The sequence below is a fragment of the Gobio gobio genome, assembly GCF_949357685.1.
Source record: "Gobio gobio genome assembly, chromosome: 18".
Taxonomy (NCBI): domain Eukaryota; kingdom Metazoa; phylum Chordata; class Actinopteri; order Cypriniformes; family Gobionidae; genus Gobio; species Gobio gobio.
The window spans coordinates 19228952-19243018 of NC_137111.1; the positions used below are offsets into that span (position 1 = coordinate 19228952).

Genomic DNA, 14067 nt, shown 5'->3' on the forward strand with positions numbered 1-14067 from the left:
CTCTAAGTTACGAGTTTCTCTCTTGATAACATGTGTAGCACTGTTGTACCATGGTGCTTTAGTTTTCTCTTTAACCTTTTTTAATCTAATTGGTGCTACAATTTCTAATGTACTTGAGAAAATGGTGCTCATACTGCTAGTCATTTCCTCTAGTTCATCTGTTTGTTTGGGTTCACTTAGCAGCTGAGACAGATCAGGTAAGCTATTTGAGAATCTATCTATAGTGGTTGGAAGAATTGTTCTGCCTGGTCGATAACGTGGCGCAACATGACAGATTTCAGCAGTACGCAGTATGCAAGTTACCATGTAATGGTCAGTGACATCATCACTTTGCGGTATAATATCTATATCGGTTGGGTTGGTTCCATGTGATATAATTAAATCTAGTGTGTGATTAAGACGATGAGTGGGACCAGTGACGTTTTGCTTGACCCCAAAGGAATTTAATAGATCTGTAAACGCAGCCCCTAACGCATAATTTGTGTTATCTACGTGTATGTTAAAATCTCCAACAATTAATGCTTTATCGACGTTGACTAATAGATCTGAGAGAAAGTCTGCAAACTCTTTTAGGAAATCAGCATAGGGCCCTGGAGGTCTATATACAGTAGCCAAGGCTAGAGATAATACATTGTCTGGGGAGTCTGCATTTTCTACTGCACAAGAGGCGTGATCAACAGGCATAGTTCAAATTAGTGTTGTTTTCGTCAACGAAAAGTATGACTAAATATCTTCGTCAACGAACCTTTATAACGTGACGAAAACGAGACGAGACGCAACGTAAATGCTGGTCATGTGACGATGACGAATAAAAACGAGACTAAATGTGGTTCACAAAATAAAAACTATGCTAAAATGTCTCTTCATTTTCGTTGACGAAAATGAGACGAGACGAAAAGTCGTGTTTTTATTTTGCAGTATTTCTGTGCGTCTCAATCAGGGGCTGCATCAGGTCTCACTGCGCAGACACAGGCCACATCACTCTCTTCAAATCCCACTCGCGCGGCGTCTCCGGTGAGTGAACGGGTCCGATGGCCGGCCAGTTGGGGTTCGTAAGCCCTATTCGGACGGTAATTGTTTGTCCTGCGGTCGTAAGGTGTCTTCATTATTTACAGGAGCTAGTCAGTGATTTTATTGTCGTCTTAATGCAGAATATCAGTGTTTTTCTCCCACCACCCGTGTAAAAATCTCCGGCCGAATTACCTAACTGAATTACTGTTTGACAAACACCAAGGTCGTGTGGTGCCGTCTGAATCCACATCTCTGAGTTTTCAATCACTTCAGAATTCACGGTTTATATCCTTTTTGGCCACTGCAGAGCACCGTGCGGTTGTGCTTCGCTGTTATTTTGATGCATTTTAAAGATCTAGACTTGTATTACTGAAATATTGGCAAGTATTTACAAGAGCAAGATATTTCATCACCGCTCAAACAAAGAAAGAAAGAAAAGCACGTAAACATTTTAAATGTGCCGTTATAACGGCAGCAATTATATATGTTAAAATAACCGCAGCATTATGAATACCTCTTAAGCGAATAAGAGGCTATATTCACTTATTTCCACTAATTTCCATGTGGAATAAAATTACATCCTTTATTTTGAGATAAAATACAAGACAGAAAAACATTTTAACTATAATGTGGGTCTAATTTTAAACATAAATAATTAAATAATAATTTGGATATTATTTTCCTATTAAATTAAATATGCATTTATTCTTATTAAGACATTTGGAAAAACTTTTATTACATTGAAGTGGAAAATAAAACGGGTGTTGTGGAAATAGATGGGGAGAAATGTGGCCACAAAAATCACAGGAAAAAACACCACAAACCTTAAGAGACATCTCAATGTTTTTATTTATTTTATTTAAATGTATGTGTGTGTACTTGTTTAGTTGGTAAAATAAATATGTTGTAACTTCAAATCAGAGCGTCTTCCGTGTCTGGAATGGATGTATTCTTGAGTCTATAAGGTAACAATAATATAATAAGATAACATTGTTTGAAATGGGTTTGGCTAAAAGAAGATTTTGGTTTTGTCTATAATACGTACTTATACTATATTGACTGGGTTAAATAGAATTGCATTACTAAAAAGAGACTAAAATACAATTTTCATTGACTAAAACTTGACTAAAATGTCATTAGTTTTCGTCGACTAAAACTAGACGAAAATAGTCATAGATAATTCTGACTAAAATAAGACTAAAATGCTCAGACTTTTAGTCGACTAAAACTTGACTAGACTAAAAAGAGTATGACTATGACTAAAACTAATAAAAACTAAAAGGACTGCTTGACACAAAGACTAGACTAAAACTAAAATGAAAACAGGCCGCCAAAAACAACACTAGTTCAAATGACTCTGTACGAAATTGGATAGTCCTTCAACCAATCAGACCACAAGAGACGTGATCAACTGGGCATAGTTCAAATGACTCTGTACGAAATTGTATAGTACTTCAACCAATCAGACCACAAGAAGCATGATCAATGGGCATAGTTCAAATGACTGTACTAGGGCTGGTCCAGAATATTTGAATATTTGTTCAATGGGTTGGTATTCGATTTTCAAAATTGGGATTCAAATATTCTTTTTTTTTTTCGCACACCTGGCATCCCCCTCGAAGCGATTCGTGCTTGCATACGTTTACACTATAAAATCTTCCGAAATAAAATACTCTTTTTTTTTTTTTTACAATTATCTTATAGCCTAGCCATTTATAATAGGATGGACAGTTGAATAGGAACCCAACCTCGTTATTCTTAATAAATATATTTGCTTCTTAGTGTTCCCTGCAACGGAGTATTCTCTGTCTAGAGCGCACAACTACACAAGCTTATATGGAAGAAGCCCATGCCTGAGCTTGCATTTTGGGTTAAGCTGCGTTGGTTTGACATTGTGGAAAATAGAATAATAGAATCAAAATGTATTATCCTTTTTACCCGTTAGGGATGTGACGGTGAGAAAAAATTCCCTCACCATCACATTGCAGTGCTTGTGCACTGAGTGGCTGTGAACGAATGCAGCCGTGCACAGTTTACTTTCAGTTTGCCAATTCGGGGTGGGTTGCTTAAATTGTGGGTTCATTAGTCTATTATTCTTCATGAAAAACACAACAACAAAACAGTACAATGACAAACTCTTTTAAATAGCTTTGAAACCAAATCTTCCGCGATCATCTTGTCATTCAGCTCCTCACTCTCGTGATGAATGAGATATGACTTCTGCTGCAGTTTGTGCTGCGACTTTCGTTCAGCTCACGCAGCACTTTCTGTTTTTAATTGTAGTTAATCTGTTCTCTAATTGAACAAAACGATTTTTACTACCATAATATATCAAAACTGGGACGTAACAGACCTGTGTGTTTTGTATCACTAATGCAGTTCTTGGAGCATATAAGCCCTGCCCGCGTGAGGCGCGCCACTTCTCCAGATTCCTGCCTTTTTGAGAGAGAAGGATATGTTCAGCTCCTTCCCTCCGAAGATTCGAATATTCAATGTTGATTACTACCAAAGCTTCGAAGCTCAAAAAATGGTATTCGGACCAGCCCTACTCTGTACGCAATTGGATAGTCCTTCAACCAATCAGACCAACGATCCATCGATTCTCTATCCGTCATTTTGTTAAACCCGCCAATAGCGCGCCAGGTGGATAAGCCAGTTTGTGATTGTTTCCCGCAAATTTGTAACAGAAGCAGGATAGAAATATGTACAGGTTTCCAGCCTGAGCTGCAGGGCGAAATCAAATTGCCGGCAGATTGAACTTAGTTTACCCAGTCTAGTGGCACAGTCCTCATTCAATAAATGCACAAGGTTACATTAAAACAGTTATCAAAATAATTAAAACAAACAAAAGATGATACATAGATAAGATAAAGTGCCATCAGTCGGACATACAGCGGCACAGTGCTCATTCAGTAAATGCACAGCTAAACAGATGTGTTTTGAGTCGGGATTTGAAAGTGGCTAATTTTGGAGCACATCTAATTTGTTCAGGAAGCTGGTTCCAGCTGTGGCTGGCATTATAGCTAAAAGCAGACTCTCCTTGCATTGAGTGAAAACTTGGTATTTCTAACTGACTTGATCCTAATGATCTGAGTGATCTGTTGGGTATATATTCAGTGAGCATATCTGCAATGTATTGAAGTCCTAGGCCATTGAGTGATTTATAAACAAGTAACAGTACTTTAAAATAAATTCTAAATGAAACTGGAAGCCAGTGTAAAGAACTAAGGACTGATGTGATATGGTCATATTTTCTGGACTGCTCAGAATCCTGGCAGCAGTGTTCGTTATGAGCTGAAGCTGTCTAACGGTTCTTTTTGAGAAGGCTGTTGAGGAGTCTATACCAATAATCCACCCTGCTGGTGATGAAAGCATGAACAAGTTTCTCTAAGTCTTGACTGGAAACACTGCAAATTTCCCAGTGTTAAATTAACACTGCTCAGAGTTTATATAATTTACACTCATATAGTGTTATAAGTAACACTGAATCAGTGTTGAAGTTAATGAGATAATTAAGAGATTAATTGAGGGATGATTGAGAATTAATGATGAACACCTGATGGTAATGAGCAGAATCACAGAAGGAAAGAGAAACACAAGAACTACAACTGACTTCAGCAACAGCTTTAGATGAAATCAACTGAAGATAAAAGAAGACATTAAATCTCTGAAGATCTCAGCAGAGGAGGATTAAACAACTCCACAAACAGCATTACCAGCTTCACGCATTACTAGCCAGACTGACTTTATTTCTGTCAGACAACTACAGAAGCTCTTATTGAGGTTTAGATGTTGATGATTTATTGAAAATAATAGTTTAGTTTGAAGTGACCATAATGTTGATCAGTGTTTGCTTTAGTCGGGCTCTTGACCCTTGACTTTTTAACATATTTTTTTCACTGGCTGCTGTAACTGCAAAAGTGAGAGAAAATTGATTATGACAAATTGATGACAGATGATTTTGGCTTGTTGTTGATGATACAGTTGTTATCATCACATAGTGGCCTTATTTGCTGATCTCCTGAGAGTCATTGATTATAGTAGCCTTGTGACTTTACAGCAGGAGATCCAACAGTGTTTTCATCAGATAAACAGAACGATTTTTAAAACGTGTACATAAGTTTTGTTCTCCGGTTTAATTACACATCACACAATAAGCACTGTTAACTCCACCGAGATTTACTCACACACAGACATCAAGAATCAGCCTATGAATCTCAACAATGGTGACATGCAATGCATTCTGAGTGCATTATGCAAAACTCATCCATGGCTCCCAGAAGGCATTGTGGCATGAAGCGTGTCACCATTGTTGAGATTCATATGCTGATTTTTGATGTCTGTGTGTGAGTATATTTCACAGGAGGTCAAAGTGCTTAGTGTACAATCTGCTTAAAAAACGTATTCAGCTTTTCTAATTAAAACCGTGCTGGATCTTTTCTAAAATCACAATAAAACTAAATTAATAGTATATTGCTCATGTCAGTCATAAGATCGGTGAATTAAGCCATTCCACAATGATCATATTCGTATCATCAAGCAACCGACAGCATCTGATTGTGTTTATCTTGCTTTTCTTGCCATAGCAAACTCAGTTACAGCAGCCAGAGAACACTAACGTTAAAAATGTGTCAAACTGCCCAACTAAAGAAAACACTGATCACAATGGTGGTGACATAAAAAACAAACAATTTTCAACACAAAATCAACTACAAAAACGGTTTATTCTCAATAAGAGCTTCTGTAGACGTATAACAGACATAAAGTCAATCTGGTTAGTAATGTGTGAAGCTGGTAATACTGTTTGTGGAGTTGTTTAATCCTCCTCTGCTGAGATCTTCAGAGATTTAATGTCTTCTTTTATCTTCAGTTGATTTCATCTAAGGCTGTTTTTCTTTTCTTCAGTGATTCTGAAGATTTCAGGTGTTCATCATTAATGCGCAATCATCACTCAATTAATATCTTAATTATCTCACTAACTTCAACACTGATTCAGAGTTTCACACACTCTGGGTGTGGATTATATAAACTCTGAGCAGTGTTAATTTAACACTGGGAAATTTGCAATGAACAAAGCATCTCATTCTTGCAATATTTTTAGATGATAGTTTGCTGATTTAGTTATTGCTATTACATGATTACTGAAACTAAGGTCCAACTCCAGAATCACACCAAGATTCCTGACTTGATTTTTTGTTTTTAGACCCCTAGCCTCAAGATATGCGTTCACCTTGAGAATTTCATCTTTGTTTCCAAATGCAATGAGTTTTGTCTTTGTTTAACTAAAGTTTTGGCACATCCAGTTGTTAATTTCATCAATGCATTTGCACAGGGAGTCAATGTGGCTGTAGTCATTAGGCACTAGGGCGTCTGGGTGTCATCTGCATAGCTGTGGTAGGCAATTTGGTACTTTCTCATTATTTTGCTCAGTGGGAGCATGTACAGGTTGAATAGGAGTGGCGCAAGAATTGATGGAGGTCAACTCAGACCTATGGTCACCAATACTCACATAATAACCTCTCCCTTCTAAGTATAACCTAAACCTTTTTTTTTTTTTTTTTAAAGGGTAATTTTCGGGGGACAGTCTGTAGAAGTTTGTCTCATACAATGCAAAAAGTAATTTGGGTAGCTAAACATCAACCTAAAAGATTGATCTAAAAGAAGAAAAAGGCCATATCTGGTTTTGCAAATATTGCAAATGTCCCGGCCATCTGTCTTGTTTTAAATTATTTGAATGACTGACCCTATTGGCAATCTGGGACAGTGTCAAAATCACACACAAAAAAAGATTAATATGAATGTGATTTTTAAAAATTCTAATTCACCATTTCATTCTATAACATAATATACAACAATTACAAACAACCCATTATTTTTTTTCTTCTTTTTATAACATTAACATTATTCACCTCAGAATGCTATGTCATTTTACTTTACCATCACGGTTCACTGCAAGGTTGTTAAGTATGATTTGCCACACCCCCAGAAAATGTGTCATAGCTACAGAACCTACATTTTTTTATCACATATACTTTATTATGATGAGCTCAGTGTTGGTTTTTAGTAATTGAAGCATATACTGTACATGTAAATATATAAATGATGAAGCTTAACTGTCCCACTTTACCAGTATTAACCCTAATATTAGTATGTAAATCTATTATAAAGATATTTATTGGAAACACTGGCATGCTTTTTCGACACATCGCCTGAAGCAGATTGTGAAAAGCGTAGGCCTACTTATGGTTACCTGTCTATATCATACGCGTATCATATCGTACTAACTTTTTTTTTGTCATTGTTATTAAAATGTTTGAAACCCTGACGAAACCTATAGGTCTACTTGCGAAATAGTGTGTACTTTTACTTAAGACCTAAAAGAAGCCAGTGAGTTTGATCAAAAAAGCTGACTAATATCATAGATCATTTCGATTGATTATTAGCTACTTCCAACAGGTGGAATGACTTCCCCCTCAAGCTCTACAACCCAGAGAAAAACATTCAGCACGAAACGTCATTCGCCGTCAGATGGCGCTATGGTTCTGGAAAACCGCTGAAGGTGTGACAGATAATACTATCTGAAAATCTGTAAATGCCACGGCTGGAGTGTGTGAGAGTGGGTGAGCGGACCAGTCCGTGTGTCTCTGTGCATGTGAGCAGTGATCTACTGTCATACATGGGGATCATGTATGGTGATGGAGACAGGCTCGGACCTCCCCGGAGGGACTGCATGTGTTACCTGGGACCCCCGACCACCCTGATACCCATGTAAGTATTTTAAAAAACAATGCATGAATAGAATGTGTTGTGTTGAGACGAGAGGAGATACAGCTTTACGCAGCATCACTAGTTGGTTTTCTATTCAGGGAGAGAGAAAAAATAAAGCCCAGTTAGAGTGATGACAGTAATAAAACTAACTATTGAGTTCATTACGCACAAGTCTATAAATGGCGAAACGCGTCCAATGCGCATTCTTAAGGATATCTATATATAAGAACTGGCGTTACAGTTCATAGTTATTAATCTGTCTTAAAAGTTAATGCCGTTTTATTTAGTCTATATATAGGCTACAACAACTAGCCTATATGATATTTTCTGGAGAGGAAATAATGCCAGTTTCCTTTCATGTGATGCCAAACGCGTAAGTAAAAAACACTTTCAAAGGACTCAGTATATTAGAATTTAAATGTAAGTTAGATTGTTAACACGGGGTATCAGTAAGCACCAGAAGTGGCGTTAATTGTTAATTGTAAACGGGGCGTGAGTGGATTTGGTGCGTAAAGCGAAGCGCGCACGCCTCCCGCTGGCCACAAACCGCTGCATTAGACCCAACTAATTTGTCGCTGTCAAGTTCTGTTATTTAGGCTATTTTTTTAAAACATTGTGATGCAAATTAAGTTCGTTCTTGTAAATGACAGCCTTATCTGAACATCACATGATCAGCTGCATGATCCCCCAAAAAAAAACACACAAAAAAAACACGCTTGGCCACTATGTATGCATATATGTATGTAGGCTATGTATGTTATTTATTTATTTATTTATTTATTTATTTATTTTCCTACACAATGTTTTTTTATCTTAATTGTTTTAATTGTGCAACTATACGTCTTTTCTATGATAGCACAACAATGTAAAATTAGTATTAAAGTATTTTTTTTTCCTCCTGATAATCCTGATAGAAAAAAACAATGCTCAGTTTACCGTTGCTATATTTATGCCTTCACGTGCTCTCGGAATTATCGTAAATACGAGTTTCCTTGGTAAAAATTGCACATGAATGCCCTCCACTTTCGAAATTTGAATGGGATGAGCTCGTAATCTCGACTTCAGAAGTGGGAATTGTCAAATTTCCGATAGCACGTGAAGGCAGCATTAGACCGCGACTTCAACGCGTAGCCTATGACGTGCAAAAATTGCGTGCTCTGATTGTAGTTTTGTTAAGTTATTTACGTATCACTGTTATTTTCAGTATTATTTTTAATATGCTCTATATATATAGCTATACACACACACACAGCTCTCTCTCTCTGTGTGTGTGTGTGTGTGTGTGTGTGTGTGTGTGTGTGTGTGTGTGTAGGCCTACCCCCCAAACTCCCCTTTAACTTGAGTTTTGAGCGTAACTGAAAATGCGTTCTTCGACGTATTTTTAACTCGTTAAGCCATAATTGTGGCACATTTGTATATCTATACTTTCCCCGAAATGAATCATGACCTACTGTACCAGGGGAGATTACACTGTACTGAGCAGCAGTCATGTCTGGTTATCATCTCTCAGTCGCTCTGCCTCCTCCGCTCGTAACGCCAGTGAAGGGTGAAGATTCACGCACCCACCGTCTTTACGCAAAAGGCTGCGCGCTCGGAAGCCCTTTTACGCGGTGTGGTTGTGTTTGTGAAACACCATATCGTCTGTTTAAAGAGGTGAACTATTCGAATCCTAATGTAATGAGAAGGTTTGTCTGTGTGCCACGCTCTCACTGGCACACCTCACCATCGGTGTCAAGCGCTCGAAGCCAACGCGATTCCAACTTTGTGTTCTTGTCTCCAGCGGAATGCGTAAATCGCCCGAGGTGAGTCCCAGAAGGCTGTCCGACATCAGCCCCCAACTTCGCCAGCTCAAGTACCTGGTGGTGGATGAATCGATTAAAGAGGACCTGAAGTCATCGCGATCAGTTGAGGACATCAACAGCGCGTCCATCGAGGAGAGGATCTTGAGAATCACGGGCTATTATGGCTACCAGCCGTGGAATGCCGTTTATAAGAGTAAGCAACTCATTTTTACCAATGGATTTATTGTTGTGATGAACAGTTGTGGACCATCAAGGTGTTGAGGTGCTCTTAGAGAAGTATTTCATTACTTTGAGTTGTTTCCCCCCCAGAGTTTATTAGATTGAGTTTCAGATGTTTCACCTCTTTGGAGGAATTAAAACACACACACAAATGAGACGATTGTTGACATGCTGTAAGAATATAGAGCTACAAAAGTAGTCAGTTATACCATAAATCAGATCATTTGTTTTGGGATTATTTGAGAATGTTTGAGTTCAAAATGAGGTGTCAGATTTTTGTTTTGGAGGCTTTTGAATCTTAGGAGTTCAGTTTGATAATTGTTGAAATTTCTTCTGAAAACCTGTTATATTTCTGGTGTATTTTTCTCAAGAGAAATGTCGAAGAAGCTGGAGAATTAAGAAAAATATTGATTTGATCTCATTGCTGTCTTGGAGATATGATTGGGAGATGGATATCTCCCTTTTCTGTAGGGCTTTCCTGTAGCTCAAACAATAGAGCATGGCGCCAGCAACGCCAAGGTCATGGGTTCGATTCCCAGGGAAAGCAAGAACTGACAGAACTGACAAAAAATGCAAAAATGTGTACCTTGAATGCAATGTAAGTCGCTTTGGATAAAAGCGTCTGCCAAATGCATAAATGTAAATGGATATGTATTTTATTTTTTTCCTTTTCTTTTGGGCAGAACAGCACAAGATCATTTGCAATCGGGCTGTGAATTTTGACACTTTGATTATTTGTTCCATAAGAATTTTTTGTTGGCCAAGGGGCATTTGAGACATTTGATGATGCATATCCTTTTAAATAACCATAACTTTTAAAGGCATGGGCACTATCCTGGTAAAGGCGAGGTGTGTTTTTGCTTTACAAATATAGAGAAGAGCTTCCAGTCCCAATCCTTTTGTATCCCCTTTTGTGTGAATGTTCCCTCTAGATAAAAGATCTGTATATGATTGTTTTGGGACCCACTGAGTGTTTAGAGACAGGCACAGTAATGTCTGGTGAGGAGCTGTAGTCAGACTTTTATGTAACATCATCCCATTGACCTTTCATTGGGACACACATTAAGAAATGCTTTTGTTTGAAAAACCTTTACCAGTAGGCCCATTTGTCCTGACTGACAGTGGCCCCCAAAAAGTATTTGGACTTTATTAAGCCATACTGTCTATCAAAGTGGTGTTTATTTAAAGGGATAGTTCACCCAAAAATGAAAATTAGTCCATGATTTACTCACCCTCAAGTCATCTTAAGTGTATAAGACATTCTTCTTTCAGACGCATATAATCAGAGTTATATTAAAAAGTCTAATAAAGACCTTCTGAAGCGAATCGATGCCTTTGTGTAAGAAAAATATCCATACTTAAAACTTTATCAAGTAAAGTTCCAGCCGATCGCCTTCCGTGGAAAAGTGTTGAAAGTTGAAAGTGAAACTCAAGATGCGTACGTGACGTCATGACGAGCGGACCTGGTCATGTTAGTCTTTCGATCGGCAGAGGACCTTTCAACACTTTTTCCATAAATTGAACACGGAAGGCGGTCGGCCGAAACTTTACTTTATAAAGTTTTAAGGATATTTTTCTTACACAAACGCATCGATTCGCTTCAGAAGGACTTTTTACTTCTAAATACTTTTTTATTAACACCCCGGAGCCGCGTGGAGCACGTTTTTTGACGGACAGATGCATTTTTTATGGACTTCAAAAACAGAGCAACTATTACTGCTATCCTAATGCTTGGATTAGCCTGGATTTATGTAATATAACTCTGAACGTCTGAAAGAAGAATGTCATATACACCTAGGATGACTTGAGGGTGAGTAAATCATGGGCTAATTTTCATTTTTGGGTGAACTAACCCTTTAAAGAAAGAAAAAACTTTATATAAAATTGCGTAATGCATAATCAATGTTAATAGCACTGTACTGTTGTTATTGCTGAATGTCAAATTTAGATGCATAATTCCGAGTACTCATTTCCTTGTGTGATCCTCATTTGTTGTATTTACTGCCCTGGCAGCCATGAAATGAGTCCCTTGATATAAGTAGAAATGAACTGTGATAAGATAAGGCTTTAGTACATTGGAGGCAGTATAGCTTAATAAAGAGGAGATGAAGATCCTGTATAAACGGAAACTCAGGAAAAGTCAAAAGGAGAGTGGAGTGTATATACACAATCAAAAGTTTGTGGTTGGTGATATGTTTAATGTTTTTTATGCTCAAAAAGGCAGCATTTATTCTTGATCAAAATATAGAAAAAATTGTAATCTAAAATATTATATTTTAAAATAACTATAGGGATGCACCAATGTATCATTACAATGTATCATTAAAAGCAATTATTTTCACTATAGGCCATTGGTCAATTGATAAAAACTTTTATCAGACTGCAACTCATACTCAAAATGTCTCGTGATGAATAAAAGTTAACATGACGAAAGCGCATTAACAGCATTAAAGTGTACATAACACACACAGTTTCTGCCAATCTCATGTAAATCTTAAATACCTATAGAGTAGTATTGCATCCTTCATATCTCTGTAGAGTCTTTAGTTTTATCATATTTATAAAAGACAGATACACTGTACAGATTCTTTCCAAAAACAGCCGAGCTCGTGGAGGCGTGCAGTGGGCGGAGCTAAAGAGTCACGAGCACACACACACACACACACACAATACATCATGGCATTATCCCTGGATAACTTAAAGCCGCACTAGGTAACTTTTGCTCTCGGGCTCCCCCTACAGTTGTGAAACAGTATTGTCCTCTACTACTGTCGTAAACGGTCACTCTACATCAGGGGATGCATCGCACGTGCATTTGTTGACATGACAACCATGATAGCCCTGAACACTGCAGGAGTTCACATGCGTGTTCTGCTTGCGTCACGTGTGAATGTCTTCATCCCAGGTACAGTGGCATATGTTTCAGCATGTCATATGAATACAATTTCATGGGTTTTATTTTTTTCAAACGCCAAATGATCGTGATGCTCACGTTTACAAGCCAGCGTCATTATAGTAGCCTAGTCTATTGGTTCCCGTTTTACAGAATCTATATGATACTTCAATTCAATGTTTGAGTGGTAGGTAATAACCATATATCGTCAATATTATAATATCAAGCTACCATAGATGAATCTGCAAATTCGAAAAAATCGATTTGCATTAAAGCTTGAGGAAAGACAAATAAACCAATATCACAGACATGTTAGGTATCCTAAAATATGATTTTGTATGTATTACGTATTTACTTGCAAGAATTAAGCCCCTCCTCCTTCAGCTCACGCCAACGAGCAAACGCTGCCCAATGTTGATCCTTGTCCTGCCTTTAATCCGATCACTTTCTCGTTTTCTCTTTTTGCTTTCCTCAGACAAAACCTTTGCTTTCTTATTTTTCTGTGCTGCTTCGGCCATGACTATAACATTCGGCAAACAAATGATTTGCGAGCGATTTTTTTCACGCACGTCCGAATTTAAGGAAGTGGGGATGGTGGTGGAAGTGACGTATATGCCGTAAAGCAGTCTAATTTTGTAGTTCTTTTTGTTCTCGGGTTACTACCCGAAACCCGAAGTTTAAAAGTACGATTAAAAACGATACAGACCCCGTCAGGCTATGACAGACGTGTCATTCAACCTATTGTAAGTCGATGTATCATCACAAGAGTTTTGAAAATATATTATGAAGGTTGAAAAGTTACCTAGTGCTGCTTTAAAAGACTTATAAGAGTTTGGACACTGTTATTTATTTGAACCTCTAATATTATTATAGTAATGTACCAAATGAGTATAGTTTACAGCAGGGGTGTCCAAACTCTGTCCTGAAGGGCCACTGTCCTGCAGAGTTTTGCTCCAACTTGCCTCTGTTTCTAATATGTTTCATATAAGTTTCTAATATGCCTAGTAAACCTTGATTAGCTGGTTCAGGTGTGTTTAATTAGCCTGGCTCCGTCATCCTACGTACTTCCGCTCAATTTTCCTTTTCCTTCAGTACTCCGTCTGGGACTGCGGTATATTCTTAGGTTTTCTCCGAACAAATTTTTACCGGTCCAATCAGCGAACAGAGGGAGTGGCTGAGAAGGATGACGTTGATGTCGTGCGCTAGTTTGAGTTGTATTTCGGTAATGGCGGCGGAGAAAGATGCAAGCGAAGCCATTCATTCCGTTGTGGCACCGCTGCCAAATATCCAGAAGTTAAAGCCTTTCCAGCTCAGCCCTATTCAGACGGTAATTGTTTCTCATGGGGTCGGAAGGTATTGTCATCATTTACAGGA

The 14067-nt window shown here is 38.0% G+C and overlaps 1 protein-coding gene across 1 annotated transcript in view; it reads left to right on the plus strand.

The window, feature by feature from the left end:
• Nucleotides 1–7687: 7687 nt before the first annotated feature.
• The window catches only part of slc35f3b (solute carrier family 35 member F3b), a gene marked incomplete at both ends in the record, with an annotated part of 103718 nt that continues 97338 nt past the window's right edge, over nucleotides 7688–14067 (plus strand). The window contains 2 exons of the mRNA XM_079842230.1: nucleotides 7688–7779; nucleotides 9560–9774. Coding sequence (XP_079698356.1) covers nucleotides 7688–7779; nucleotides 9560–9774 — 307 coding nt within the window. The remainder of the gene's footprint in view (nucleotides 7780–9559; nucleotides 9775–14067) is intronic.